Source organism: Penicillium bovifimosum, assembly GCF_028826915.1.
Source record: "Penicillium bovifimosum strain IBT 22155 chromosome Unknown utg000003l_segment0_segment0, whole genome shotgun sequence".
Lineage (NCBI taxonomy): Eukaryota > Fungi > Ascomycota > Eurotiomycetes > Eurotiales > Aspergillaceae > Penicillium > Penicillium bovifimosum.
Genome location: NW_026622712.1, coordinates 1,381,241 through 1,408,920, shown reverse-complemented (window position 1 = coordinate 1,408,920; position 27,680 = coordinate 1,381,241). Strand labels below are relative to the sequence as shown.

Genomic DNA, 27,680 nt, shown 5'->3' with positions numbered 1-27,680 from the left:
TCAAGTTTCACACACCTGAAACATTTACTTTGCTCACGTGATGGCAAGTTTGTGACTCGATTCACACCAAGTCACCGAGATAATTGGCGACTGAGATGGAGACTGCCGCTGGAAAGATTTCCAAACAACACCGCCTGTCTATTTAGGCAGCTGGCACGGCATCGGACTACCTACCTCTTACTATACAATCGTGATGTTCGAAAGACGTACAGCCATTGGCTGTTGGTGGGCGGCTAAGCGCCCATTGAGGCTATATTTGGCTGATTGTCCACCCTGGCGCTTTTGACAGCCCTGTTGACCAGTGAGACGCCTCGATGCCTGATGAAACAAACCCTTGTACAGATCCCTTGTTCTCAGGCTTTATTTTGATGCTTCCTTTGTTTCGACGCGATCATCGTTCACTTTGATTGGCCTGTCGTAACTATACGGGGTTGCCAAGCTCCATTGAACTGCTTCTTTTTTGTAAACTGGTGAGGTCTGCTGCCGCCCAGGGTGCCTGATAGTTTCCAGATGACAGTTGCTGGCTACTATATTTGACGATTCATTGTCCCTTGTCTTGTCTGATTCTATTGTTCTCACCTCTGCCACCTGCTCTATTCATCTATTGACCTTTTCTTTCATTAAGCACCCATAAACCATATTATACACCATGTCCCGCTATTAGTCCAAGACATTTCCTTTCTCTTCCTTCGAGACTACTTCTTCTTCATGCAGCCCTTGCATACCTTCCTTTGACTTCATTACGCCTTCAACCAAATTGCTTCTTGATTCTCGCTGGACGAGATCACAGCTGAAACATCCGACTATCATTACTTCTGAGCAAAGAACGGACCACGATGCTATTCTCAAGATCTCAGCGGTCGATATTCCCGCTGCTCCCGCCGTATGGAGCTCACGACTCCAGCACTGGTCGAATCATTCCGTTACATCCCGATGGCCTCACTCCTTATCTGGGCTTGCGGGCGCGGCTCTCACAAGTATGGATCAATCGATGGACGATTCTACTGCTGCTTGTGCTCGTTCGCCTTTTGATTGCGATTGGCGACTTACAATCGAACATGGATTCCGCCAAGCGTGAGGCGCTCTCTGCCTGCACATCGGTGGAGTCCATGGGTAGCGCGATGGCTTCGATGCCGTACTACCTATCAAGGGGGACTAACGAGCTTGTGGCTTCTTCAGTTGACGAAGCTGTTAATGCTCTCAAGTCCGTGCTGTTGATGACCATCACTGGTGTTGGTGAGATCCTGTGGTTCGTTATCAACATGATGTACTCCACCTATGCTTGTCTTATCACGATGGCTGTCCGCGGGACAGTGGGCGCCGGTCTTGAACTGGTTAAGGAAGCTACTGAGTGGATCGACAAGACCCTCAAGAATATCAGCGGCGACATTGAGAGTACCGTTGACAAGTACCAAGATGAACTGAACTCATTTCTTGAGACAATCAATAAAGTGGCTAGCTTGTTCTCAGATGACCCTAGTCCGATTAATCTAAACAGCTCAATCAGTGCGATGGAAAACCTGTCTCTGCCATCATCGGTCAACAGGACGATCGAGGACTTGGACAATGTCGTCCTCCCCAATTTCAAAGAAATTCAGAACTACACCAAAACACTCTTTCAAACACCCTTCCAAGAAGTCAAGGACCTAGTCAACAGCACATTAGGCGCCTACAGCTTCGACCGGTCTGCTCTTCCCGTCCCTGCCAAACAGCAATTGACCTTCTGCAACGACAACGATGGCATCAACGACTTCTTCAACAAGATTGCCGCGCTGGCATTGAAGGCCCGTAAAATCTTCATTGCCGTCCTCATCGTCGCGGCCATCTTGGTGTGCATCCCAATTGCATGGCAGGAAATCCGCCGGTGGCGCTCAATGAAAGAACGCTCCCAGCTGGTGCGTAAGGAAGCCCACGATCCAATGGACATCGTCTACATCGTCTCCCGACCATACACCGCCGCTGCAGGCATCAAAGCGGCAAGTCATTTCAGCAACAGCCGGCGACAGATCCTCGTGCGATGGGCCATTGCCTACGCAACGTCTTTCCCTGCTCTTTTCGTGCTTGCTCTGGCTCTAGCGGGACTCTTCAGCTGTCTGTGCCAGTACATCCTCCTCCACACGATCAAGCAAACCGTTCCCGCACTGAGCGCCGAGGTAGGCCAATACGCAGACAAAGTAGTCAGCGCGCTCGAAGCCGCCTCGACAGACTGGGCCACCGACGCCAACAAAGCCATCATCAACCTGGACAACGACCTGAACCACAACGTCTTTGGCTGGGTCAACAGCAGCACGCACGCCATTAACGGAACCCTCAACTTTTTTATCTACAACACCTCCGCCGCCCTCAACGAGACCTTCAAAGGAACCATCCTCCAAGAACCCGTCTACGAGCTTTACGAGTGCCTCATCGGCCTCAAAGCCGAGGCCCTGCAAAAGGGTCTGAACTGGGTATCCGAGCACGCACACATCTCCCTCCCAACCCTACCAAACGATACATTCTCCGCCGGCGCCGCATCCAGCATAGATGACGGCGCAAATCCCTCTGACAGTTTCCTCGCCAATGCAGGCGACGAGACTTCCAACAAAATCACTGAAGTCATCATCGGCGTAATCAATAAGCTCGAAGCCGCGCTGCGCATTGAAACCATCATCGCGACTGCCATCCTCTTGCTCTGGGTCTTCATCGCTCTGATCGGTATCACGCGCGCAATGATGCTTTTCTGGGGCCGTGATAAGCATCGCGGAGAGGGAGGACAGGGTCATGTGCTTGATCCTGTTCCTCGTGGTGGTCCGACGCTGGATCCGAATGGCTTTACTGAGGTTCCTCTTACTGCTGTTCCGAAGAATATGGCGGGAAACACTTCTCAGTATGCGGGAAGCTCCGCGCCTGTGCGGAGCGAGCCGTCGTATGCAGATGAGAAGATTGGATTTGCTGGGCAGCGAAATTATGGGAATGCGTTGCAAGTGGACTCGGGTCCTGACTTGAGGGGGAGTAGCTATGTTGAATACGACGTGAAGCGGTGATGGGAATATATTTCTGTCTCCGTTCGTCCCGTCGTCTTTGGACAGAGCTGCTCTCGGTAGTTTCCTCCTTTGTGTACCATCTGAAGCGTTTTTTCCTTTTGACGCATTTGTTTCTATATGGGACAGGTTTGCTTGTGTTTAATGATTCTGCAAAGATAGATCTGAAAATCAAGAATGCAATAGGTTTAACCTAGCATAGTTACCTAGTGGTGCTGAATTATCATAGAGTCCACCGGTCCACAGGGCTCGCATCTACATTAACATCTCCCAATAACTTCAACTAATACTTAGCGAACATGCTCCACCACCCTTCTAATCCAATCATACTCCCAATTTTCTGTCTGCACCAATCATACTCCGATTTGTATTCTGCGGGCTTTTCTACCGCTTTCCTTTTTCTCTCTTTTCTGCCTCCTCTTCTCCAATCACTGTTCTGTCCATCGTTGCGCCCTCTACGGTGTGCACAATGAGCTCTTGCAGACACAGCAGCGCAGAAGATCAAACGGCATTGACACGGCCAATATCATCTCGGGATCAAGGTCGCGGAAACCAAGGCAAGACCCAGACTATGCAGCATACCTGACTAATGTCTTGTACGAAACAGGGAACTGGCCTGCAGTGTTAACTTCAGACCAAGCTCAATCTACTCTGCGCACCTACATGCGTATGCCGTCATCCATATCCCGCATCGTCCTGCAAGATGGTATAGGACATAGTACATACACAGCAGGGTCGCGATCCAAGTCTGCAAGACACGGAGACGCGGGACAGTGACGTGCGAGAGGTGCAAGAGGAAGAAACGCAAAGTGTCAGAGAGCAGACACCGGTTCCCACCCAAAAACCATCTAACGACATACCAATGACCCCTACCTCTATCAGTCCGACGCAGCACATACTGCCTGGATCTTATTGGCCGTGTCAATGCCGTTTGATCTTCTGCGCTGTTGTGTCTGCAAGAGCTCATTGTGCAGTTGTCTCTCGCTCTCTGAGACCTCAGTCTCATCCACCCCCTCAGTCTCGGCAGACTGTATGTCAGATGGCGGGACTGGTTCACTCTCCTGTGCCATTTCGGTATCTCCTTCATCCTCTGTTGATGAATTTGGAGTCTGTTTTGGAGATGGGAAAGATCCAGGCAGTATGTGCTGCGTCGGACTGATAGAGGTAGGGGTCATTGGTATGTCGTTAGATGGTCTTTGGGTGGGAACCGGTGTCTGCTCTCTGACACTTTGCGTTTCTTCCTCTTGCACCTCTCGCACGTCACTGTCCCGCGTCTCCGTGTCTTGCAGACTTGGATCGCGACCCTGCTGTGTATGTACTATGTTCTATACCATCTTGCAGGACGATGCGGGATATGGATGACGGCATACGCATGTAGGTGCGCAGAGTAGATTGAGCTTGGTCTGAAGTTAACACTGCAGGCCAGTTCCCTGTTTCGTACAAGACATTAGTCAGCGTGCTCAAAGCCTCTTCTGTTTCGAGCTTCTTTGTCGAGCTATATCGTCGTGTCTCGTCGAAAACAGCATCTCTGACAATGTCGATTCTCCCGTGCTGCCCTCCTTTGTGTGGGAACCAGATCCTGTATAGGTTTTTTGAGATATACCCAACCAGGTATCCGATCTCTGCTCTCGGAGACATTTTGTCGGACTGAACACGCTTTGAATCCAAGATTCTGGAGTAAGCCAAGCAGCTGTACACCCTGAGATTTGAAAGGTTGACTCGTTGGTCTTTGATCCCATCTGGTGCAGCCTTTTTTATCAATTCCATCCAAGGTATGATCCATTTGCCATCTGGCAGCTTCGTCGGCATGCGGTTCAGTATGTACGCTGATGTATACACTGTCTCTGGCCAGAGTTTCTTCGGTAGATCAGGGTTTTCGTTCATCAATGCCCTTCCGACTTGGATGATGATGCCTCCAGACCTCTCTGCTGGACCGTTCATCTCAGGTGCCTCAGGTGGTGAGTGCTCCACAGTGCACCCTTCAGCTTCGATCATATTCTCCATCTCATTTCCAGCACTGCGTTCGTTATCGTAGTGGAAGACCCTGACTCTCACATCCAGCCAGTTTCGGATCAAGGCGATGAACTTTCTAACCGCCCATTGGCAGTCTGACTTCTTGGCATGCGTGAAGACAAAGTGACACCTGATCCCATCTAAGTAAAAATGGGTCAACCAGACATGTCGGTTGTATGCCGGTTGGTTTTGGACTAGATCAAAGTGCACTCTTCCGAGTACCCCATAGGCTTGGTCTATCTTCCGTCGTGAGATTTGTCTCGGTGCACTCGTTAGCTGGCAAGCTTCGCATACCTGGTTCGGTGAAGACTGACTCCTCTCAGGGTTACTTCCAGCAGTTATAGTGACACCTTCAGTCATCTCAGAGAGCTTTTGGATCCTCTCTTTACTGACGTGGCCTAGTCGACGATGCCAAATCTCGATGGGGGCTTCTGATGCGGGCTCTTTTGCAGACTTTTTCACAGCCTGAACCATTGGCTGATGTGGTTGCACTAACCAAGGCAAATTTTGATCCTGGTAGACAGCGTATCTTGGGATGCCATCTTGTTGTATCCAGTTTTTTTCAAAATTCAAGAACGCCCTGGCCTTCGAAAACATGAGACCGTGGGAGACCACATTTGTGTGAAACCCCGGCGAGTACTTGACTCTGTAGAGCATCATTTTCCTCGGTGTTTTATCCCCTGGGTTAATCCCGTTGATGAGGACTGTGCCGATTCCACTCACCATCGTCTCTGTATCACCCACTCGGATTGAGCTTTTTGTTTCTTGAACTCGGTAAACAAACTCCGGTTGTTGCAGATGTGCACTTGTGCACCTGTATCGATCAACCATCTATCCTTGACGTGTTCTCAACATGGCAAGGCCACCAAGAGGCTAACCCTGGAACTACGACGCCTAACAAGTCAGCTAGCAAAGCGCCCACAAAGAAACCGGTCGAAACTCGACATTGTCCCTGCGGCACCCAAAGGAAACATTTTCCATGGAAATGCTGGGTTCCATACCCAGAGGACAAACCAGACAGCGTCCCAGCCCCGAACGCAAAACGAAGGTTTCTTTGTGGGCGCTTTGCTAGCTGACTTGTTAGGCGTCGCAGTTCCATGGTTAGCCTCTTGGTGGCCTTGCCATGTTGAGAACACGGCTTTGGATACCCCTTTTTGCAGGTTCGACTTTCCATGGGTGATGTCCCAGTGTGCCTTGTATCTGCGGATCAGATTGTTGAAGTCCGCATCACGTTGCGCTGAGGATTTCGTTGCGTCAGCAGAGTTTTTCTCCACTGAATCTATCCACACAGCATGGAAATCGGGCGACATCACTGAGACAGCCTCAAGGAATTGGATCTGAGCCTCTTTGGCTTCGGTGATCCCTGCTTTCGCGCATCTCCTCTGCAGCGACTGCCAATTGTTCAGCCACTCTTCGATGTCTGTGCCTTTGTCCAGACCTCGATCCAGGTTCCTCCACTGTGATCGGAGGCTCGCTTTGTACGTAGGGTCGCACTCCGGTGCTAGTCGCTGACGCAGATTACGCATCAAACCCCATGCCGTATCCTGGTCTATGAAGACCTGATACTTTGAGTGTAGAGAATTTCGAATTTCCCACTCCATTTGATGAACCCCGGCGATCTTTTTATCATAGGTCGCCTTCTGTCGATCATAATCCGCGTTCTTCGTGGTGACCATTTTCTCCCACGTTTCCGGATATGTCTTCATTAACCACTCTGTTGTTGGTTCAATCGGTGGTTCGGGGAGATCGGGTTGGGTCTCCTTTTCGGGATTACACAAATCCCAGACGCCATGTGACGTGGCAATCGCTTTCATAGCGAAGAGCCATAGCTCCCAACTCGATGAATCCTTCAGTATTACACGAGCATGCAGACTCGCGGGGATGTCGTTGTACGGCATCGTTATTTGACGTTTTTTTGCCTTTCGTTTCTGATTTTTGGTTGCTTCAGGGGTCGTCTCGTTTCGGGGTCTTTCTCCACGCAGCCTATGGCTCACAGTGCAAGATTTCCAGTAATTTGAAAAAAAAAGATCAAAATAGAAGCAATTCCGGGCTCATAACTAACAGAAATAATGTGTCTTGGCAAAACGTATGATGAAATTCACGATGGTCAATTTGTCCAACTAACTAAAAACAACAATGTCTGATTTCATGTCTGATTTTCACAATCTGGTCAGACAACAATGACTAAGCAAGAATGCTTAGGTACCTAGTACGCATAACACATGAGAGCTATTTCCTGACACACCCCCGAGCTTTTCCATGAAGCTATTCCCTTCTAAATACCTTTACCAGGATTTCCCCCGTTACTTCGTCTGGCGCGGAAACGAGTGGGCCAAACGTCAGACTACCGCCTTCCAAATTGGTCGTGTTCATCCACTTTCTCCCAAGTCCGGTGAAACGTACTACTATCTTCGGCAACTTTTGATGGCCGTTCCAGGCCCCTGCAGCTTTCTCGATCTTCGTACTTATCAAGGTACTGTGTACGCCACATACCAAGAAACCTGCTACCAACGAGGTATCCTTCGTCGAGATCAAGACTGGCTCAAATGCTTCGAAGACGGAGTTTTCTTCCAAACAGGCAAAGTACAACGGAGCGTTTTCATGTATCGGCTCCTTTGTGTCCACCACCACCGATCCCGGAGGTCTTAGGCTGTTCCTCCTAAACTTAACAACCTACAATAACGCTCGCAGCAGTCCCCCCGAGCAAAGTCTCCCATCGTACGTTGACTTTAGAGTCCTTGCTGCGATTCCAAACACGCCTCGATGGATAAACCTCTTCCGCGCCCCCAACTCCGGTAGACTATTGCAGGTTACGGGAGACTGGGTGGGCTACTACCCCTTCGAAGGTACTTACATCTTCTGCGTGGTGGTTACCAATCATAATAATACTTAGCCAACATGCTCCACCACCCTTTCCATCGAGGCGTGTTTGGAATCGCAGCGAGGACTCTAAAGTCAACGTACGAAGGGAGACTTTGCTCGGGGGGACTGCTGCGAGCGTTATTGTAGGTTGTTAAGTTTAGGAGGAACAGCCTAAAACCTCCGGGATCGGTGGTGGTGGACACAAAGGAGCCGATACATGAAAACGCTCCGTTGTACTTTGCCTGTTTGGAAGAAAACTCCGTCTTCGAAGCATTTGAGCCAGTCTTGATCTCGACGAAGGATACCTCGTTGGTAGCAGGTTTCTTGGTATGTGGCGTACACAGTACCTTGATAGGTACGAAGATCGAGAAAGCTGCAGGGGCCTGGAACGGCCATCAAAAGTTGCCGAAGATAGTAGTACGTTTCACCGGACTAGGAAGGAAAGGGAAGAGGCAGGAGGTTGGAGGTAGATAGATGTAGAAGTGGGCGGTAGATGAAAGTTGAAGAATATTGAAGAATGGTGATGACATGGGAAACGGGAAGGTTTAGGGTAGAAGTGCTGGTTTCGGAAGTAAAGCGTAATGCATCATGTGATGTTGTGAGCGAACCACTTGGCCATTTTGGTACGGAGTACGGAAGCTTGCGAAGGTTTGTTAATACGAAGTGGCGGCAAAATGCGTAGTTCTCAGACTCTACAGTACCCGATACATGGGAGAGGAGTAGAGCTGGGAGGAGGTGTGAGGGGTAAGGCAAGGACACCACACTTCTGAGAGGAAAGTAGAATAGTACTACAGTTGGAAGCTGGTATCCGACTGATAGTACAGAGAAAGAAGATATTGCGAGTGAAAGATCGTATTCAATTGCAATAGTAGATGTGACATTGAAAGATAGTATTCAAGTCGTCGGGGTGACAGTGAAAGAGAGTATTCAAAGTGGTTTTACAACTATGTAGAGACAGGCTGCTTTATAGGCAAATCGGTAGACATGATAGACGATGTGAACAGACATCTTACCGATGAAGGCGGCAGAGCAATGGAAGTGGGAAAACGGAAGCGGAAGAAGAGTGCAACCGTAGCTTTGCGTAGCTCCGAGATAGATCGGAGAGTAGCATCTGAGATTCTCCGTTCCGGGGCAGAATGTTGGCCTGAGCCTTCAGGTCATGACAACTTCATTGTCCGACACCCCTTCACGTAAATAACCCCTTTCCTATGCTCCTCTACTCCGTACATCCGACGCTATTACTTTTCCTTGACAGCGACAAAAAAAAACCCTCAAAAAAGCGTAAAACTAGCAACACCCAGTGACCATGTATCTAAATCTTCACTCTCCACACAAATTGCACCTACATTTCCTTTGATCTTTTATACTATTGCCTCCTCCCCTACACTGTAACTACTGAGGTAACCTCCCATACGAAAACTCCAAATAGTCCATTGGTCCCACACAAATCAACAGTTAACCAGCCCCGCTAAATAGCAACAAAAAAGCTCTTCTCCCCATCCTTAGGCTGCACCCTCACCCGCTCGATGATCGGATCAGCACAACTAACCCGAATCCGCTCCGGTGTAGCCGGCGATTCCAAAGAAAGCACCTCAGTCACATTCCACTGCTTCCTCGCAGCCTTCAACGCATCACGAATAGCAAAGAACACCGCACTGCCCATGAACAAAGGCGGCTCACCGACACCCCTCGACCGCTGAATAGTGCGCAAATTCTCCCACTCAACATCTTTGAGTAAGCTCACATTGAAGACCTGCGGAATGTCGCGGAACCCAGGGATCTTGTAGTTACCGGGGCCTCTGGTAAAGATCTGACCTGAGGCGCGGTGCCAAAGACTCTCCTCGGTAGTGAAGAGGCCTTGACCTTGCACGTAGGCGCCTTCGATCTGGCCGTAGTCGACTGCAGGATTGATGGAGTGACCCACGTCCATTTTGATGTCGGCGCGTAGAGGCGTCCAGTCACCGGTCAACGTGTCGATCTGGACTTCGGCTGCTGTGACGCCCTGGGTGAAATAGAAGAACATTTGGCCGCTGTTCTCGCCCCAGACGTAGCCGATGTCTGGGGTGCGGTAGTAGCCTTGCGCGGAGAGGTTGACGCGGTCGAAGTAGGCTGCGTGGGCTAGTTCTTTCATCGTTGCGTTGGGCATCTTCTCGCGGTAAGGGCGGAGGCGTTCGTTGAGTTGCTTGCAGGCGTTGAAGATGGCGTAGCCGTTGAGGTCGGAACTTGCCGATGCGGCGGTTGAGGAGGTATTGGCCACGGTGTTAGTCGCGGTCTCTGAGATGAAGACGCTCGACTGAGGTACTTGCAGCGCTTCGGCGGCAATCATCGTCATCTTTGTGTGGAGACCTTGTCCCATCTCGACACCACCGTGTGCGACAAGGATACTGCCGTCGTGGTAGATGTGGACCAAAGCCCCTGCTTGGTTGAGGAAGAGGGCTGTGAATGAGATACCGAACTTGGTTGGCACGATGGCCAGTCCACGTTTGGACCACCTGTGCTGCGCATTGTAGTCCTCAACGGCCTTTCGACGCTCGCGGTAGGAGCTCTCTTCCATCACTTGTTTGTACATCAAGGGCACATACCAATCTTTCAGGGGCTGGTTGAAATGCGTCGTCTCATCCGGCTTGTACATGTTGGTGGCCCGAACCTCTTCCACCGGGATATCCAAGTGGTCTGCAACCTCCGAGATATAACATTCGGCAAAGAACAAGCCTTGAGGGCCGCCGAATCCACGGAACGCAGTGTTGGATACGGTGTTGGTCTTGCAGATCCGACCACGGACATGGACGTTGGGAATTTTGTATACACCATCAATGTGCGACAAGCATCGCTCCACCACGGCACCGGATAAATCCTGCGTGTGGCCTCCATTGGCGAACACGTCTGCATCAAGCGCAAGGATCTTTCCTTCCTTGGTCACTCCGACCTTCCATCGGCAGAGGAACGGGTGACGTTGACCGGAAGTCAAGATATCTTCATCACGGTTCAGCATGCAACGCACAGGTCGTTTCGCCTTTGCTGCGGCAGTGGCACAGATACCGGCCAGCTGGATGGACCGCGTCTCCTTGCCGCCGAATCCACCACCAAGTCGCTTCACACGAGAGACAACCTTGTTCGCAGATACTCCAGTCACCTGGGCAATATAGGCTTGTCTATAAAAAATTAGCTTTTGCGCTGACACATATGAAGTAATTGGACTCACGTCTCAGTTGGGTTCTGGGTACTGCTCCAGACCTCCATCTCGCCATCCTCGGGTTTGGGGATAACCACGCATGCATTGGTTTCCAGATAGAAGTGTTCTTGTCCGCCCATTCGTGAGACTCCAGTGAAGACGTGATCAGCTTGTTTGAAAGCTTCCTCGGTATCACCACACTTGATAAAGCGGAAGTGCTCAAAGTAAGACTCGGCCTCAATGGCCTCCTCAATGGTAAGGATGCTCGGGAGGTCTTCATACTCGACCTTGACGGCCCTCATACCTTCCTCGGCAATCTTGGCGCTTGTTGCTAGGATCACACCAATCGGTTGCCCAGCTGTATTGACTTCATCAACTGCAAAGAAAAGTTCATCCGATTTGGGAGCCCCCCACCAATTGGCTTGAGGGCTCGGAAGATCTCTGTGGTCCACGTAGTCTGCGACGCCCGGTATCTCCAACGCGGCAGACGCGTCGACGCTCAGGATTTTGGCATGAGCCTTGGTGGAGAGGACCAGACAAGCAAACAACTCATTCTGTTGCACAGGGATGTCATCTGTGTATTGGGCCTGGCCCGTGGACTGCTTCAATGCCGCAACGTGTGGAGTTGAGTGTCCAAGGATCTTCTGCTGGTAAGCGACGGAAGACTCAAGGTCCTTCGCTCCTGTAGAGATGGCTCTCTCAATCTCATCAACAACGTCTGCGTCCAAGTCCGATGCTTTGACCTCGAGTCCTGAAAGTACATCGTAGTAGAATCTGTAGTAGAAGCCCAGAGCCAAGGACTTCCGATAAGTAGCCATGCCGCCAGGAACACCAAATGGCAAGTTGAAGTCCTGCTCCAACGCGCTCATGACACCCTCCAGCGTGGCAGGGTTTGTGAACTTCTTGCCAATCAAGAATGCCTCGGCGTTCTTTGCTGACACAGTCATAGCTGCCATGCCTCCGAACACAAGGTTCGCGCTGACCACATCGTTGGTCTCAGATAATGTCACGCGCAACGCAGCATTGACAATGGCAATATCATCATCCTTCCGCTTGGCTTGCTTGTAAGCTCGCATGTGTTCGCCCTGCGCCTGCGCAACTGGGATACGCAGACTAGCGATGATTGCGTTGGGGGCCAGGGCGGTCTTCCTGTACCCTTGGAAGAATTCAGTCATGGGGATCTCCGTCTCGCCTTCGAGAGACTTGGCCACTAGGATGGTGTTGGTGGCAACCAAAACAGGGTTGAGGTCGGAGATGGGTGATGCAGTAGCCAGGTTGCCCGCCGGGGAAGCGACGTTTCGAATCTGTCGCCCAGCGAAATAAAGCAACTGCTTCTTGATTGCCTTGAATGGCTGGCCTCGAGCATCACCGTATCTTTGAACTGCTTCGTCGCAAATGTGCTCGAGGTCAGTTAATGAGACGTTTGCGCCAAGCTCCAGACAATCATCGTGCAAGGTATATTGTCGCAATTCGGGAATGTCTCCCACGTAAACAGATGCCGGATATCGCATAGCCTTGAACTTGATCTCGATTTGTGTCTCCGTGCTTCCGCCGATCAGTTTGGCGTCTGGATGAGCGTCCTTGATTTGCAGCAGCTGCTCGACTGTCACTGGTCGGTACCATTTCTTCTTCTTGTTGCCATATGCCAATGGTCGATATTCATGTTTCCGCAGAGCAGCCGGGAAGATCAATTCTGTGTCTGGACTATATGGCTTGAAGTCCGGCGCAGGGAACGTGTAATCCACCGCCTGGATCTCCCCGTCTTTTGCAGAAGACCCTTTACAGCAGCCACCTGAGCCTTTCTTCTCCATGCAGCAGCCCGACCCGCCATTGGCTGAAGCCTTTCCGCAGTTGTTACTGGAGTTGAAGCTCTGGGCAGCATCGAGGATCGGCCGATAGCCCGTGCAGCGGCAAAGGTTCCCATCGAAGGCCTCCTCAACGTCGTGCTCCGACGGAGAGGGGTTATTTCGCAGCAAGGCATAGAGTGACTTGAAGATGTCAGCTACTTGAACTCAAAATCAGGCAAAAGTAAAGCTCTATGGGACATACCATGACAATTCCAGGAGTACAGAAACCACATTGACTGCCATTGCCGACAGCGATCCGCTGCTGAATCGCGTGTGGTTCCTTCACATTGCCAATTCCTTCGACTGTGATAACGTGTTTACCGTCGACGCTGACCAATGGAGCAATACACGCATTTACAGAGGCATGATAGATCTTCTTCGTTGTAGGATTGATATGGGATACGACCTGTTTACCAAGTTAGTCTAGAGGTGCGTGCACCCAACATCGCCAAAACTCACCACCGTACAAGCACCACATCCGCCCTCGGCGCATCCGAGCTTTGTGCCTGTCAGCCCAATACCCCGCAGGTATTCAAGCAGAGTGACTTCCGGATTGATTGCGTCTACCGCAACTTTGGTGCCATTGAGGTAGAACCGAATGGTGTCATCCCAGTCCTCAGTCAGTGCAGTCAGGCTTACCCCCTTCTCAGCCTTCTCAGCTGTGTCCGGGGTGTTCGTCTTCAGGATTCCTGGTGCCATTTTGTTGGAGATGGTAGGATGTATAATAGAGCAAGAATTGTTTGTAGATAGCTTTAGTATAGCGTTGTCCGTAGCTTTAAATGTTCATATTGCTTCTGTTGTGAAATGCGGGGTTCGCGACCTTTTTCAGTCACGAAGCGAAGGTCCTAAGATCCAAGAATCCGTAAGGGAGGAGAAATACAAACAGTTAAGATGCCTCCAAGGTTGATATCCGGTGGCCATCCCCCGCTGGTTATCTTGCGGGGATCGCCACCGCCCGATCGCGAGTCGGGTGACCGACGTAACTCACCCGTACTCACGACTTGGCATCTGATTGGTCCCTACAACCACAAACAAAGCTGGGTATATTTAGGACTCATAGGAGGTACAATAAGGTCCGATCATAATAGGTGAATCTCTTTATGTATCCTCTGAATCGCGCCAACCCCAAAATATGCCAGTACAAAATTATAACACATGTGAAGAAATAGTAAATGATATCATGGCCTTGAACCAGCAAAAGCTTTCTCTTCCTGTTCCCATTTCTGACGCTCGAGAACGCTTCGGGCTCTGTAGATAAATTAGCAAAAGTCATCAAAACAATCATATATATCAAAACTCACCGGTAAGCCTTGACGAAGCGCCAGACCTCTGTGTCAGCGAGGTTCCAGGCTTCGACAACATCCTTGATGTTGATGCGGTTTGTCGTCTTGTCCTTGATCACCTCGCGAGCCTTCCGGATCAGCTCGTACTCTTTACCGACTCCTTGCTCGCTAGGAGTGTGATCCTGTGCGCTCTTGGCGGTTTCCTTGTTGTTCTCGGTTGCAGGATCTATCTTACCCCCACGAGGGATCTTGAAACCAAACTGCCATTCAAACTCGTCCAACAGCTCCGCGGGGAGACTCTGGCCTGCGTCTGCGGGAAGAGACTCCACCGTCATCCAAAGTGAAGTGCCAACTGCATCTTCTCCTGCGACAACCTGTTTGAAGATGACTCCCCGGGACGAAGAGCCTAATTCGGGACCAAGGTCATCCTTGGTCACTTCGTACAGCCATTCGTCACGCCCAGTTTCCCGGCGAACTTGTGGTGTGGTGATTTCCTCCGAGCTCTTCTTCAAGCTAATGAGGGTGTAGGGGTGAGGAAGGGTGCCAATGGTGAATAGGAAGGTAGTGTTCTTGTAGGTGGAGGGCTGGCTGATACGCATGGGTTGCTTTGCAGAGCCACATGGGCGGCATTCGGGGAGATTTGGTGGACATGACTCGGGAATGGGCGACTCGGGGCACTGGATGAGGGCCTTTGCCAACCGGAGCGCAGGTTCTACCAGCGCGGTGGTATGTTGAGGGAATGGTTTCAACACGGCCAATCCGGCAGGGAAAGAGTTTTGGAAGTTGTTGTGTAGATGGGAGTTGATCAGTTGGACCAGAGCCCGCTGGCCGCTCGCAGGGTTCTGGCCTATCTTCTCATGTACGGAGGGGTAGCGAGATGTGATGGCTCCGGATTTATAGAAGGCCAGAGCGCTCGGTGATTCGGCCTTGAACATTTCCGGTTCGATCAGGTCAACAAAGGACTGTGTTTGATCGGTGAGCTTCAGAACTGCGCTCTGAATGGCCGCATCGATTCGGGTCTTGTCAGCCGCATAAAGCGCATTCTTGAGGTTTTCGAATCGCGTGATTGACTCTGGGATGCTTCCACGGCGAAGATACGAGAGCATGGGGTCATCATATCGTGCCATGGGGAAACAGTGGAAGTCCGCGAGCAAACCGGTTCCCATGTGGCCCCACGCAAGCCAGCCGAACACCTCGTTCTCCGTCTTGGGAGCGAGTTTTAACTTTTGAACAATCTCATAGCTGGGATTTTTCATTGCATCTCCTGGAGTCAATACTACAGGCTTGAACCCTTGCGCAAACCATGCCCGACGCCACGCGAGAAGCAATTCCGCGTCGGCTTTTTGCAATTCCTTGTGATCCTTGCCATTGGATTTGTTGGGATTGTATTTGGCGTTGTAGTATGTGTAAATCGGTCTGCGTTCGCGAAGGGGAGGAAGGACCGAGCGACCCTCATCCAACGTGATGGACGAGGAGAACGGGTTCAGCCATTCGAGCGTGCTGTACCATTTTGACTCTCCGTGCGTGCTATTGCTCTGTTCCTCGGGCTGCTCGTGGGAAGGAGGGCGGAATGACGGTAGGCGAAGCGTGCTTAACGACGGTAATTTTGGTGTGGGCACAAACTTGGCTGGGCCTGTGGCTTTTGCTTGGTCCCCGGCGACATCAGGGGCCGGAGAGGCCGAAAAGATGAAAAGCAAAAGCGCGACGAAAACAATTACAGACAGGAGAGCGGTGCTCCTATGAGGAATCATCTTTCCACATTCAACGGAGACCCTGTGTAGAGGCCCTGTCGAAACTTGAAGAAAGAGAACGGCAACGCACTTCTCCTGAAACTCCGCCTTGAATGACTCCGGATTTGGTCAACCCAGTCTTGGCGAGAAAATCTCCGATGGAAATGAAGACCGAATTGACAAAATCCCCAAAGGTTTGCGAGTCGAGGTAATTTCCCTCCTTCGGCTCCGACGACTGAGCTGAATAGAGCCTTTGATATCAGTTCTCCGAGTCAAGATAGGGATACCAGTTCCTTTGTTGTCTTGCCTGAGGCTGAAATATAGGGTGCTGACTCAGCCCTGCATCGCCGCGTGTCTCGAAATGACCTCATCGGATGGAAGGCATAACTGTGAGGTTTCAAAAATGGAAGCGGGTATCGAGTTGGATGATAGTACGGTAACTACGGTTCATATAATTAATTGATTATGTTTATTCACAACCATCCTAGTAGCTGCCCTGGTGTAGTTCATGAGCCAGGACTACTACTCATTACTAGAGCTCCTGCCTATGAAGGCTTCCAAAACAAACAGCAAATTCTAAGCTATGGAAAGGAGGGAAAGAGCTACCTAGACAAAACATCACATACTACATGCTGATGCCGACCTGGCAACATGGAAAAGCCAAACAATCGAGTCATCGACGCAAATAGTTATGTCTAGGCAGATACTAGAACCAAGGTCCAAGTGTAATGATTCCAAGGATCGGCTACAACTGTAAATGCAAGCACGAGCTAAAACCTATATTTAGCCAATTTAAACATTTTCCCCTTCCAGTCAGCCTCTCTAATAATTCTCATGTGTATTCCATTTTCTCATTGCATTTCCTGGTTGTAGGTTGTATACTTCACGATCACGTGGGTTTAACCCAAGCAGAGCCCGAAACGGCAAAATTAAAACGAATACGACAACGGTCTACTCACATACTCTCAGTCTCCGTGCAGACGTCCTGATCATGGTGAAAGCTGGAGGCACACAGAATACGATCCGAGCGCGAAAATCGCATCATAAATCTCGCTCAGGCTGTGGTAACTGTAAAAGGAGGCGAATAAAAGTGAGCACTTTTTCATATTTTTCATAAACTCCAACACCTGGAGTCTTTGCCCACAAGCCACACCAGCTGCCACAAGATACATCTGAATTGGGGCGGCTAAAAGAAGAAGAATCAGTCATCTGGGGATACTGGACATTCTCCGGTCCATGATTTGTTTTAGGAGAGACTTTCTCCGGGCAGGAAACCAAACTTTTCATGAAACCCCTACTAACGAAACACAGTGTGATGAAAAGAAGCCAGCATGCTCAAAATGCGTCCACCATGCAATTGAGTGCGATTTCCAGTCGGCTACAGCTACACCATCAGCTCCGTCGTCTTCAGGGCCACCCACACCCGTGCCTCCGAAGACACAGTATCGTTTCAAGGCTTCCAAATATCGATCTGCTGAGTGCAATCCTCAGCACGATTCAGTCCAGCCAGTTCCCGAGGTAGTCACTACAGTGGCTGAAGACAATGCTCCCAGTCCACCGTTGCAGAGCCATGACACTTTATCATTTACCGACCTACGACTTTTCCACCACTTCGTCACAGAGACCTACCGCACTCTAACCGACGAAGCAACCGACCACAATCGAGTTTGGCAGACTCATATTCCGCAATGGGGATTCTCCTCGCCGTCAATCTTTCATCTCATACTGGCTCTGGCGGCGCTGCATCTCGGCCATATCCACCCCGAGCTGCGCACCCAGTATGTCATGCAGGCAGATGACCACTTCACGTTTGGCATTCAGTCTGTGTCTGCCATTCTGTCGAGTCTTGACGAAGGGAACTGTCAGCCAATATATATGTCGACTGTTTTGGTATGTTTTGTCTATTTTGGACACGGACCGAGGCCTGGTGAATATCTTGTTTTCAGTGAGACAGGAAAGGCCGAATGGCTAGTTCTCATGAGAGGTGTGCGGTCGATTTTGAGGTCGAGTCGTGAGAAAATATTTACTGGTGTCTTGGAGATTCAGAAAGACCCTGCTGTCCAGGGTATCAGTTCATTCTTATTGGAGGAGCTTCAGGAGCATCGAAGTTATATTCTAAGGGTTCAGAGATTTGTGGAAGTGCAACTTGGCAAGGATTCCGCATGTCACATGTACGTCAATGCGATTGAGAATCTGCTCGATATGTTTGAGCAAGCATACCGTTATCGACACGCTGGGAAAGATGGTGTCACCTTGATGCCATCAGTCGTTGGGTGGATATACCGACTGCCCCAGGAATTCATCGGTCTTCTTGAGGAGAAGGAGCCGCTCTCGCTGATTGTCCTTGCTTATTGGTGTATCCTTCTGAAGTTCATGAGGTCTTCATGGCTTATGGCCGGCTGGGATCTGCATGTCATCACAGGAATTCGGAAGTCCCTTCGACCTGAGTTGCATGTATGGATTGAGTGGCCTGTGAATTTTATTTGCGATATATCTGACTGGGTTTGAATCCCCATTGGTGTCGCCCGCTGATTCTCTTCTGCGCTACACCAAGGCGACAAATGCAAATTGGAAAACATCAGAAACGCGGGCGGAGTGGACGATCCTGCCCGGTCCGAGTTAGGTCAGTCGGGGACTCGGGGACCATTTGGCCTGAGCTCCTATTTCTTTTGGCTATGAAGGATCGACGACTATCGGGGCGAAAAGAATTGATCTATGCATGTAGACGCGCATTAGTTCCGGCGTTAGTTATATGGAGACCTGTTACCTAGTACTAGTATATGAAATCGCGGGAATCGCGGACGTAGGAAGGCCGCCATGCACTGTTCCAGCTTTCATAACTAGTTACTTGGAGACAATAGTTAGTTACGTGTAGTTAGATACTAGCCCGGCAGTTACTTCGAATGACCGCAAATCTCTATATCCCTTATATACTTTCTCATCGCTACGCTATGTACATCACAATGCAACACCCTCTACTGCTGATCCGCAGTAGGGTAATCAGTGTAATGGAAGTGGTTGTCCTCAAACGGCCCGTAGAACCGAGTACGGTCGTAAGGCGCCATTGGGATCTTCTCCTTCAGTCTGTGTACCAGATCCGGATTGCTGGTAAAGTAACGGCCGTAGAGAAGACCGTCGTATTTACCAGATTCCACCACTCCCCAGGAGTTCTTGTCGTCCCAGCCGCCAGCGGAGAAGAAAGGAGTGGAACCAAAGATATTGCGGAAGCGATCCAGGGTCACGTCCATCAAACCCCAGCTTTTGAGGAACTTGTCTTTCTCCTCGGGCCCGAAGATTTGTTCAAAGCGCTAGGTAAACGGGTTAGCAGTGAGTTATTTGATAGAAAGCACGATGCACAAGAAGCAAGAATGACAAACGGGAAACATACCGGCTCGATAAAGCTGACATATGACAGCGATGGAAGATCCTTCTTCAGACCCTCACACAGATGAGTCCAGGTCTCCAAGCGCTGTTCCCCACGCGCTTGGTTAAACAGACCAAACGGTGACAATCTAATAGCCAGGTTCTGCTGGCCAATCGTCTGAGCCAGCTCATTCATCAGCTCAAACACAAACTGGCAGCGCTTCTCTGGAGTCCCGCCGTAAGCATCCTGACGCTTGTTAATGTTAGAGCTTAAGAATTGCTCCGGCAGATACCCATTTCCACCATGGACTTCGACACCGTCGAAGCCAATTTCCATGGCCGTCTTGGCGGCCTTGCAATAATCATCGATAGTCTGCTTGATGTGTTCCACAGTCAATTCAATAGGTGGGTGGTTCGCATAGGGCACGGGCTCGGTGGCACCGACAGGCGGGTGGGAGTACTAGGGACGGGTATCAGTATACGAGAATTCCCCACCAGTAGAGGGAATGGAAGTGAACTACTGACGCATTCTGTCGGGGAGTCCCACGCGCTAGCGGAGGAAGAGACAGCGGGCATTCCGGTCATCTGGGGGATTGTGGCACGGCCTGCGTGCCACAGCTGGCAGAAGATGATACCTCCCTTTGCGTGGACAGCATCGACGACGCGTTTCCAGCCGGCGGCTTGTTCGGGGGTGAATAGACCGGGTACTCCGGGCATTCCATTGCTCTGTCTCAGAAAGTGATTAATTTCGATTTAAAAAAATAGAAAATAGAGGAGTGGCGGATGCTTGGCAGGCGGGTTTGTCCGGTCTCGTGGGAAATGAGATGAGACACACGGATTGCCTAATTTGGATTGACAGGAACAATTGAAGGGAGATTTTAGCTATTTCACTTACCTCGAGCGATGGGGGGATTCCCTCTGAAATGATCAAGCCACCCTTGGTCGCACGCTGCGAGTAATACTCCACAACCGCATCTCCTGGGATCCAAATACGATTGGGGTGATCCGGGGTGCTGATGGGATTCAATGGCTCCCCGCGGTTGCGGGTCAAGGGCGCATGAATCACACGATGGTTGAGAGTAATGTTGCCATTGGAGATAGTCAGGGGTTGGAAAAGAGCAGAGTGTTTGCCGGTCGTATCTTGGATGGTCATGTTTTCTTCTATGGAGGGGTGTTCTTTTTAACTATGGTGAATTATCGAGGGGGAGTTCTAGAGAAATAAAAATCTGACAGATTGGAGCGGAATAATTTCCCCTATTCCTGGCATGTCGATCATCTTCGAAACAGCGCGATTGTTCTCTGTCAAACCTGTCATTGATTCGGCTTCACTTAGGGCCCAACCAAGACAACCAAGACCCAGCAAATCCACTGGTAAAACAACGGTGTCAGAACTAAATTCTTGGAATCGACTAGAATACGAGGTTGTGTGTAACTGGGTCTTTGGTGATTGGAAGAGCGACAAGCACAGTGGGGTCGTGATGGATACAATGGAGTCGAACAAGGGTCTATCGATTGTCACGGACTCACGGAAATACTCCAGAAACGTCGTGAACCATTCAGCTAAAGATGTGTCGTGGAGATCATCGCAGAAAACAAGCCGATGGTGGATCAGATACACTCCCCCGATCAATCATCGCCATCAATAAGCCGTGTACGCCATACGTGGGTCCATCTGGGCCGCTCGATAGGTATTTGCTCCACCGATGGGATCTCCTGGGCCTGCCTATCCTCATTTTCACCTCATACTCAAACGATCCTGTTCCTTTATTATGTTTCCTGGTCCTTGGTGCTGGCACGGAGACCAACTTCAACCTCACCATGTCTGTCGATAATCCAAGCAGTGCGCTGAATACCATCAATCTCGTAACACAATGTCTGTGTATACCGATAGTCACTCTTTTTATGGCTTTGCGTTTTTATGTTCGAATTCGATTCAAGCAGTCCCTGGGAGTTGAAGATGGTGAGTTGGCCCTATATTCCCCCCCCCATTCATGACAATTGCTAACAACTCTCCTAGTCGGATGCTTGATCGCATGGGTATGTAAATGTCGAGAACAAGACTTCGACTGAAACTAACAGTGTACAGCTCCTATTCATGGGATATTGTGGAATTAGTATCGTGAGTAAGTACTAAGATCTATACTTCCCAATCCCCCGAAATGGAACTCCATACTCATACATACTTCCCTCTAGTCGGCAAACATGGCGGCGGTATACCCTACAACGATCTCAGTCCCTATGAGCAAATTCAATTCAAAAAGTTCTGCTACATCGCCACAATCCTTTACTGCCCCATGGCCCTGTTCGTCAAGATCGCTCTCCTCTCGATCCTTATCCGCATCTTCAAACCCTTCAAGAGCAAAGTTCTCTTCATCTACATTTTCCTCGGTTGTCTATGCTGTTACTACGTCGTCGCCCTGATCGTCAAGATCCGCATGTGCGGCCCTATTCCCAAATACTGGCTCGGCGACGCGGTCGAAGGAAGCTGTCTCGATCAGAATGCCGCCCTGATCGCCGATTCCGTGATCAGTGTCGTCAGCGATCTGATCATTCTCGTCCTCCCGTTGCCGTTGACATGGTCTTTGCAAATGTCGCGCAACAAGAAGCTGCGCGTTATCGGTCTGCTTGGTGCCGGTGGACTGGCTACTGCCTTCAGTCTTTACCGATTGGTGTTGGTGTTGAATGGTAGTACCGATCAGAGTATCATGTTTACATGTGTCATTTTGTCTGGGTATGTCTCATTATCCTCCCATTCTATGTTCCTTTTACTGACAGTCTGATAGTAATGCCGAGGGAGGCGTCGGCCTGATCTGTGCCTGTCTACCGGTCCTCAATGTCATGTTGGCATACTACAAGAAGAATTACTCCTCGGACCCCTACTACCGGACCGGAGGCTCGACTCACCCATTGAGTGAACGAAAGTCCGCAGGCGGCTCCAAGATCGCTTCTGAGTGGGACAAGGTCACGACCAACTTTGGCGATCAGAGCCATCTCATTTCCTTTGCCGGTGCCCCGGAGCCGGGGGATACTTTCTTCAACCAGGACGGAATCAGGAAGACGGTTGCTGTCTCGCAGACTGTTGAGTCGCACTAACATGTGTCTTCCATATTTCATATCATATACCCCTATACCCCACTGTCATTAATTAATAAAAGCTTTTCTTTCGGTCTTCTTCTCATTTGGTTCTGGTCTCTACTCTCTACCCTTGACGATGAATACTACACAGTATGTGCAATGTCAATTGCATTCTAGGGCTTATCACTCGTCTTTGTCAACATCTATGCCCTTTATTCAATGCCAACAAACCAACAATGCCCAGAACCAATCCCTTGACCTCTCTATCTCCTCCTTTGTCCTCACCATTCCCCCAGTTCTCCATAAATACAGTACCCTCCCTCCCTCCCCCCACACAAGCTCCACCTACTCCCCGCCAGACAAGATGCCAGCCATCCTCTCCTGGCAAGACAACCTCCTCCAAGAATGTACCACTTTTAAACACAACCTACAATCACAAAGCTCCATCCTCCGCCACCGCCCCGCCCACCGACACACAGAACGCAACAGCGACGCCTCCCGCGCCGTCATAGCCCTCTCCCTACACACAGATCGCATCGTGGAAATCGGTCTTAGTATGATCTCCAATGAACCGGGCAGCGCACTTATCAGCCGTGACCCTTCCTACTGGCACCGCGAGGGTGAGCGTAGGTCTACGTTCGAGAGTGTGTTTATGAACATGGAGCGAGAGCTGGATCAGATGGCCTTGTCGCTTAAGAGGCATCTGCGGCAGCAGGAGTGTAGGGAGATTTCGGCGAGGTTGGAGGAGATGGCGGGGAAGGTTGAGTATATACTCCGGGATTTTGTTTAGATATAGTAGGTTAGACGAGGGAAGTAATTGTTCTCAAGTAATGATGATGATGATGTATTCATTTGCCCGATGTAACTAGCTTGCTCTATTGGAATACTGTATGCTGCTATGCGGAGTGCTGTCAGGCCTGCCGACAGCTAGAAATAGTGGTCGCCAGCCCACTGGGCGACCGTTGAAGACTCAAGACTCGCAGTGGAAAGATGTAAACTGAACAAAAGAAATGATAAACACAAAGCCAAAATGAACATCATTTGGTCACGGCCCACGGGTGGGACCAGGATCTCGCTTTCGCTTCAACACACACGTGACACCATTACCACAAAACTAAAAGATAAAAGCAAAAAGAAATCTCTCCCTCGGGGAATCGAACCCCGGTCTCCCGCGCTTATCGGGGTTAATGACAAGCGGAAATCATCACCACTAGACCAAGGAAGATAAGATGGCTGAGTTACTGCTCGGCCACTTGGCTGGTTGATGAAATATATGGCACTTTTACACCTTATAAACAATCTGGACAGTATACTAGGTAGTACAGAACGCGCTGGAACTAACCAAAACCAAGGTGGTGATTTATAGATTCTACTGACATGTGCTCACACTCTAGATTATTTATACAGATTATAACTAGCAGCCTCACCCTTTAAGGTCTTAGGTAAGGTTGGCAGAAATCCCCAGCATAGCGATTAATGCTTCCATGATCGTGTCCATCCCGTACACAGTAGTATATATTTGATCCATCACAACCTCGGTGACCTTCCTTACCGGACAAGACCACATAACAACCTAGGACTGTAGATACATATCCTACCAATACAAGGCCCAACTGGAACAACATCGGGACATGGCAGCTTTCATCTAAGCCCTGGATTCGGATCAAACAAACCAGAGTTATACCACAACCCATCCAACCCCGTATCGAACCCAAGGGACCACGACCCATCAATAAACGGCCATTGAAACATATCGGTCTCAACATCATGATGTCCGCCGATCGCCGCACTCTCCCTAAGAAACCCACCCCCACCATCAAGACCCGGCGACGACGAGGTCACTCTCCGCGGACCGGAGCTCTGCGTCTCACGCGACTCAGCAGTCGCCGCTCTAGTCGCGTGTACGTCTCGACTCGGACGAGATCGAATGTCGCCGTATTCATCCAGGGTCCCTGCTAGCGCAAACCTTCTTGGACTATGCATTCCGGATCCGCTGTGAGCTTGGTTGTTTTTGACGGTTTCGTAGAAGCGGTTTGCTTCTTGGACGGTGCGCCACTGTTTTATCTATTAACTGGGGCTGTTCTGGCTAGGGAGCGGACGGGATGGATAGTACTTACCCAGCTGCGGCCTACGGGCCAGATTTTGCTTAGTCGTTCTAGGTAGACGAGATTGCGGCTTTTCTCTTCTTCGGCTCGTTCGAGGCCTCCCGGGTAGCGCTGTGGGGCGATCGTTCCGTACATGTTTATGTGGGCGGCGACGAAGACGCTGAAGCCGGAATACGGGGACATGACGGGTGCGCCGGAGGCGTCGAGGGCGTTGAGGATACTTCCTATTTGTTGAGCGGCTTTGAAGAGCTGTTTAATTGTGTCGGGTTCGCCTTGCGTATCGTCATTTGTATCGTGGAAAACGTCGGAATGTGGTTTGAGGTTAGATAAGAAGTGGTCACGGTGGAGGAATAGGATGCTAAAGAAGCAAGTCAGTATTGTTATCAGAATTCGCCAAGGGGGGATCAATACCTCATGCAGTGGACTAGATTGATGTATGCGAAAAGCTCTCCATATCCAAGAGCCACGTGAGACTGCACACTGGTCGCTGGGAATCGAACTGTGACATCCTGAAGAGACCTCCATTCATCCAGTTCCTCCTTGAGATTCTGCCAAATGACCAGAAGTGGCGATGTAGCCGAGTCGTCCGAAGACAAAGAAGCTAGCGCTCGTCGGTGTTCGTTGGCAAATCTCAGAATTCGAATGAATATATCGAATCCCCGAGTGACAATTGTGAGACCATGCTCAATTGTAAGGTTTCTTGCCGAAGCACAATCTTTGTTCATATCAGCAGGCATCAACCTGCTGCTCGGCGTATGGTTAAATGTGAAGTCCCGATCACTGATAGGAAGCGGAACCGAGATTTGAGAGAATGATAGCGCGAAGTGCTGACGAGCCCCAGAGCTTAGTTCGCAATCTTGGGCAAAACAGCACCAATAAGTTCGAACGAGTTGTTCGTATTGTGTTTGGGACGCATGGAATTCTTGAGGATTATGTTCCATGCTATCATCTGCCATTTTCAGAAGAGACTGGATCATATATGTCGCCATTCCTGCTATTCATCAGCCAGTGTTCCCTTGCCAGTCGAATTTCCAGTACATACCGCTATACATCCATGCTTGGTATGGTCGCCCAGTGCCCCACTCATAAAATGAGACCATCACGAGAGACTGCGCAAGGTAAAGCGAGGGGGCCTCAAGCACACGTTGAGCCAAGTGTTTTCGTGCATAGTCGGCATAAACATCCTCATCCTCAAGTTCATCGCTGCTCATGAATCGCACGCACAAAGAGAGAACCGAGGCGACGAAAACAGAGTCCACCAGATGGGCGTCGGACGATATGTCGGATATCAAAGATGGATAATGCAGGAAATTGGTGATTGGAAACTTCTTCCTGTAGGTTTCCACTGCGCTGATAATTGTCGCAGATGATAAGGCTGCCACAGGATCCTTAGAACACTCTCGAGCCACGGGTACAATATCAGGGACGCGTCTTGCTGCATCTTCAAGCCCCGGTGATAAGGTAGATGACGCCTTCCGCTTCCTCGGAGCTCTTAATGGAACAGAACCCTTCCGCGTCCCTGGCTTCGAGGCGCGCGGGTCTGTCAAACTACATCCTGGGTTCTTGGCCTTCAAGCAACGTTGACAGGGCGGTTGCCCTTCATGAACGCATTTGACCTTTGCTTGTCTGTTTAGAAAACAATTAGATGACTGATATGCCTTGAACCGCAGGTCTAAGCTCACCGACAAGCATCACATGATATGGACAGCCGCATCGAGCCAATACGCTAGCAACGATAGAGCGGGCTGGAGTGAGGAAGAAGTGGCTGTCAAGTGTCGTGGGGCATCGAAACTCAATTTCAAGCCATCGGATCAATGTAGGAGCGCAATTGCACCATGTCCACCATCATCTTGATTGAATTAATTATTTCGATACGCGTGTGAAGAAACTAGAGTTACAATGACTCGCCGACCCGGATCGCAGCCCACAGTCCGAAAATGGTTAGCGCGATCAGCTGACCCAGCTCGATCTATAATTTTGATATGTTTTAGGAATTCTTGATTCTTATTATTATAGTATTGTTGGGGGCCTTCTATAGTAGTTTATCCACATAATGGATATAATGGACATCAGACTAAGCAATTGTGTCCAGTGTCCACTGTTGCACCCACGCATTGAACTTATCGATCTCCAGATCATCCGTAGCCCAAGACGTCACAAGCCGAATTACAGAGTTCCCATCATCACGCTGCTCCCAAACATAAAACCGGAATCTGTCCTGCAGTCTCCGAACCAATTGCTGGGGAAGTATCACAAACACCTGGTTTGTCTCCGTCTCCGCAGCCAACTTATATCCCAACTTCTCAAAGTTACTCGAGATCTTCTGCGCCATCTGATTGGCATGCGTAGCGAGCTCAAAGAACAAGTCAGATCGGAAGAGCTCCGTGAACTGAACTCCGAGGATCCGACCCTTTGCCAACAAAGCGCCGTGCTGCTTAAGGTGGAAGATGAAGCCGTCAGCCAGCTGCTTCTTGACGACGATAGCTTCTCCCATCAGAGCACCGGCTTTGGTACCGCCGATCCAGAAGATATCAGTCATATCGAAGATCTCACGCAGGGTGAGGTCATTCTTCCTCGAGCAGATAGCTGCGCCCATGCGTGCCCCGTCCATGAAAAGTAGAAGGTTCGATTGCTTGCAGATTGCCGAGAGAGTGCTCAGCTCGCGCTTTGTGTAAACAGTGCCAGTCTCAGAGGCATTAGAGATATAAAGGAGACGGGGCTTGGCCATATGGGGGAAGAATTGATTTTGCTGGATTGCTTTTTGGAGGTTCGCTGGCGTCATCTTGCCATCGACGGCAGGGACGAGGATGAGCTTGTGGCCGGTTGCTTCGATTGCACCTGCCTCTTTGGAGGCGATGTGGCCTGATTCCAGGGTAATGACGGCCTCGTAAGGCCTTAGGCAGCTGGCGATTGAAATGAGGTTTGCGGAGGTTCCGCTGGGAACGAAGAAGATATCGGCCTCGTCTTCGGTGCAGTCGATTTTGATGCGGATCAACTGCCGGGCAGCGATACTGTATTCATCATTCCCGTATGTGACTTGCTGCGTAGAGTTTGTTCGCAAGAGAGCTTCTAGTATTTGTGGGTGAGCTCCCTCGCTGTAGTCATCCATAAGGCTGTATGGCGGGCACGCCTCATCTTGGCATAAGCTTGTTGAAGGCATGGCGGGATATCAGGCTTCTGCTTCTGCAATTGGTTCAATACAACAAACGA

At 50.2% G+C, this 27,680-nt stretch overlaps 11 protein-coding genes across 11 annotated transcripts; 4 read left to right on the top strand and 7 right to left on the bottom strand.

The window, feature by feature from the left end:
* Positions 1-836: 836 nt before the first annotated feature.
* Positions 837-3,023, top strand: prm1 (pheromone-regulated protein PRM1; the record flags this gene model as incomplete). Its single annotated transcript, XM_056664329.1, has 1 exon — positions 837-3,023. The coding sequence occupies one exon, from the start codon at positions 837-839 to the stop codon at positions 3,021-3,023; it is 2,187 nt and encodes a 728-aa protein (XP_056523386.1).
* A 1,257-nt stretch (positions 3,024-4,280) lies between these two features.
* N7515_003584 (GAG-pre-integrase domain-containing protein) lies at positions 4,281-5,507 on the bottom strand (the record flags this gene model as incomplete). The annotated part of the gene is made up of 1 exon (XM_056664328.1): positions 4,281-5,507. The coding sequence occupies one exon, from the start codon at positions 5,505-5,507 to the stop codon at positions 4,281-4,283; it is 1,227 nt and encodes a 408-aa protein (XP_056523385.1).
* Positions 5,508-5,935: 428 nt separating this feature from the next.
* Positions 5,936-6,931, bottom strand: N7515_003583 (uncharacterized protein; the record flags this gene model as incomplete). The annotated part of the gene is made up of 1 exon (XM_056664327.1): positions 5,936-6,931. The coding sequence occupies one exon, from the start codon at positions 6,929-6,931 to the stop codon at positions 5,936-5,938; it is 996 nt and encodes a 331-aa protein (XP_056523384.1).
* A 2,432-nt stretch (positions 6,932-9,363) lies between these two features.
* On the bottom strand, positions 9,364-13,613 carry N7515_003582 (putative xanthine dehydrogenase HxA; the record flags this gene model as incomplete). The annotated part of the gene is made up of 4 exons (XM_056664326.1): positions 9,364-11,047; positions 11,098-13,055; positions 13,117-13,320; positions 13,374-13,613. 4 exons carry the CDS (start codon positions 13,611-13,613, stop codon positions 9,364-9,366), a joined length of 4,086 nt encoding a protein of 1,361 aa, XP_056523383.1.
* A 479-nt stretch (positions 13,614-14,092) lies between these two features.
* N7515_003581 (uncharacterized protein) lies at positions 14,093-15,948 on the bottom strand (the record flags this gene model as incomplete). The annotated part of the gene is made up of 2 exons (XM_056664325.1): positions 14,093-14,162; positions 14,216-15,948. The coding sequence occupies 2 exons, from the start codon at positions 15,946-15,948 to the stop codon at positions 14,093-14,095; spliced, it is 1,803 nt and encodes a 600-aa protein (XP_056523382.1).
* A 1,215-nt stretch (positions 15,949-17,163) lies between these two features.
* Positions 17,164-18,435, top strand: N7515_003580 (Zn(II)2Cys6 transcription factor domain-containing protein; the record flags this gene model as incomplete). Its single annotated transcript, XM_056664324.1, has 1 exon — positions 17,164-18,435. One exon carries the CDS (start codon positions 17,164-17,166, stop codon positions 18,433-18,435), a length of 1,272 nt encoding a protein of 423 aa, XP_056523381.1.
* Positions 18,436-18,902: 467 nt separating this feature from the next.
* N7515_003579 (alkene reductase) lies at positions 18,903-20,443 on the bottom strand (the record flags this gene model as incomplete). Its single annotated transcript, XM_056664323.1, has 4 exons — positions 18,903-19,235; positions 19,316-19,750; positions 19,816-20,016; positions 20,186-20,443. 4 exons carry the CDS (start codon positions 20,441-20,443, stop codon positions 18,903-18,905), a joined length of 1,227 nt encoding a protein of 408 aa, XP_056523380.1.
* A 413-nt stretch (positions 20,444-20,856) lies between these two features.
* On the top strand, positions 20,857-22,383 carry N7515_003578 (uncharacterized protein; the record flags this gene model as incomplete). The annotated part of the gene is made up of 5 exons (XM_056664322.1): positions 20,857-21,250; positions 21,308-21,327; positions 21,377-21,413; positions 21,484-22,021; positions 22,074-22,383. 5 exons carry the CDS (start codon positions 20,857-20,859, stop codon positions 22,381-22,383), a joined length of 1,299 nt encoding a protein of 432 aa, XP_056523379.1.
* A 187-nt stretch (positions 22,384-22,570) lies between these two features.
* N7515_003577 (uncharacterized protein) lies at positions 22,571-23,155 on the top strand (the record flags this gene model as incomplete). Its single annotated transcript, XM_056664321.1, has 1 exon — positions 22,571-23,155. One exon carries the CDS (start codon positions 22,571-22,573, stop codon positions 23,153-23,155), a length of 585 nt encoding a protein of 194 aa, XP_056523378.1.
* Positions 23,156-24,006: 851 nt separating this feature from the next.
* On the bottom strand, positions 24,007-26,184 carry N7515_003576 (transcription factor domain-containing protein; the record flags this gene model as incomplete). The annotated part of the gene is made up of 5 exons (XM_056664320.1): positions 24,007-24,420; positions 24,483-24,828; positions 24,882-25,461; positions 25,513-26,096; positions 26,153-26,184. The coding sequence occupies 5 exons, from the start codon at positions 26,182-26,184 to the stop codon at positions 24,007-24,009; spliced, it is 1,956 nt and encodes a 651-aa protein (XP_056523377.1).
* A 360-nt stretch (positions 26,185-26,544) lies between these two features.
* N7515_003575 (threonine aldolase family protein) lies at positions 26,545-27,630 on the bottom strand (the record flags this gene model as incomplete). The annotated part of the gene is made up of 1 exon (XM_056664319.1): positions 26,545-27,630. The coding sequence occupies one exon, from the start codon at positions 27,628-27,630 to the stop codon at positions 26,545-26,547; it is 1,086 nt and encodes a 361-aa protein (XP_056523376.1).
* Positions 27,631-27,680: the final 50 nt, after the last annotated feature.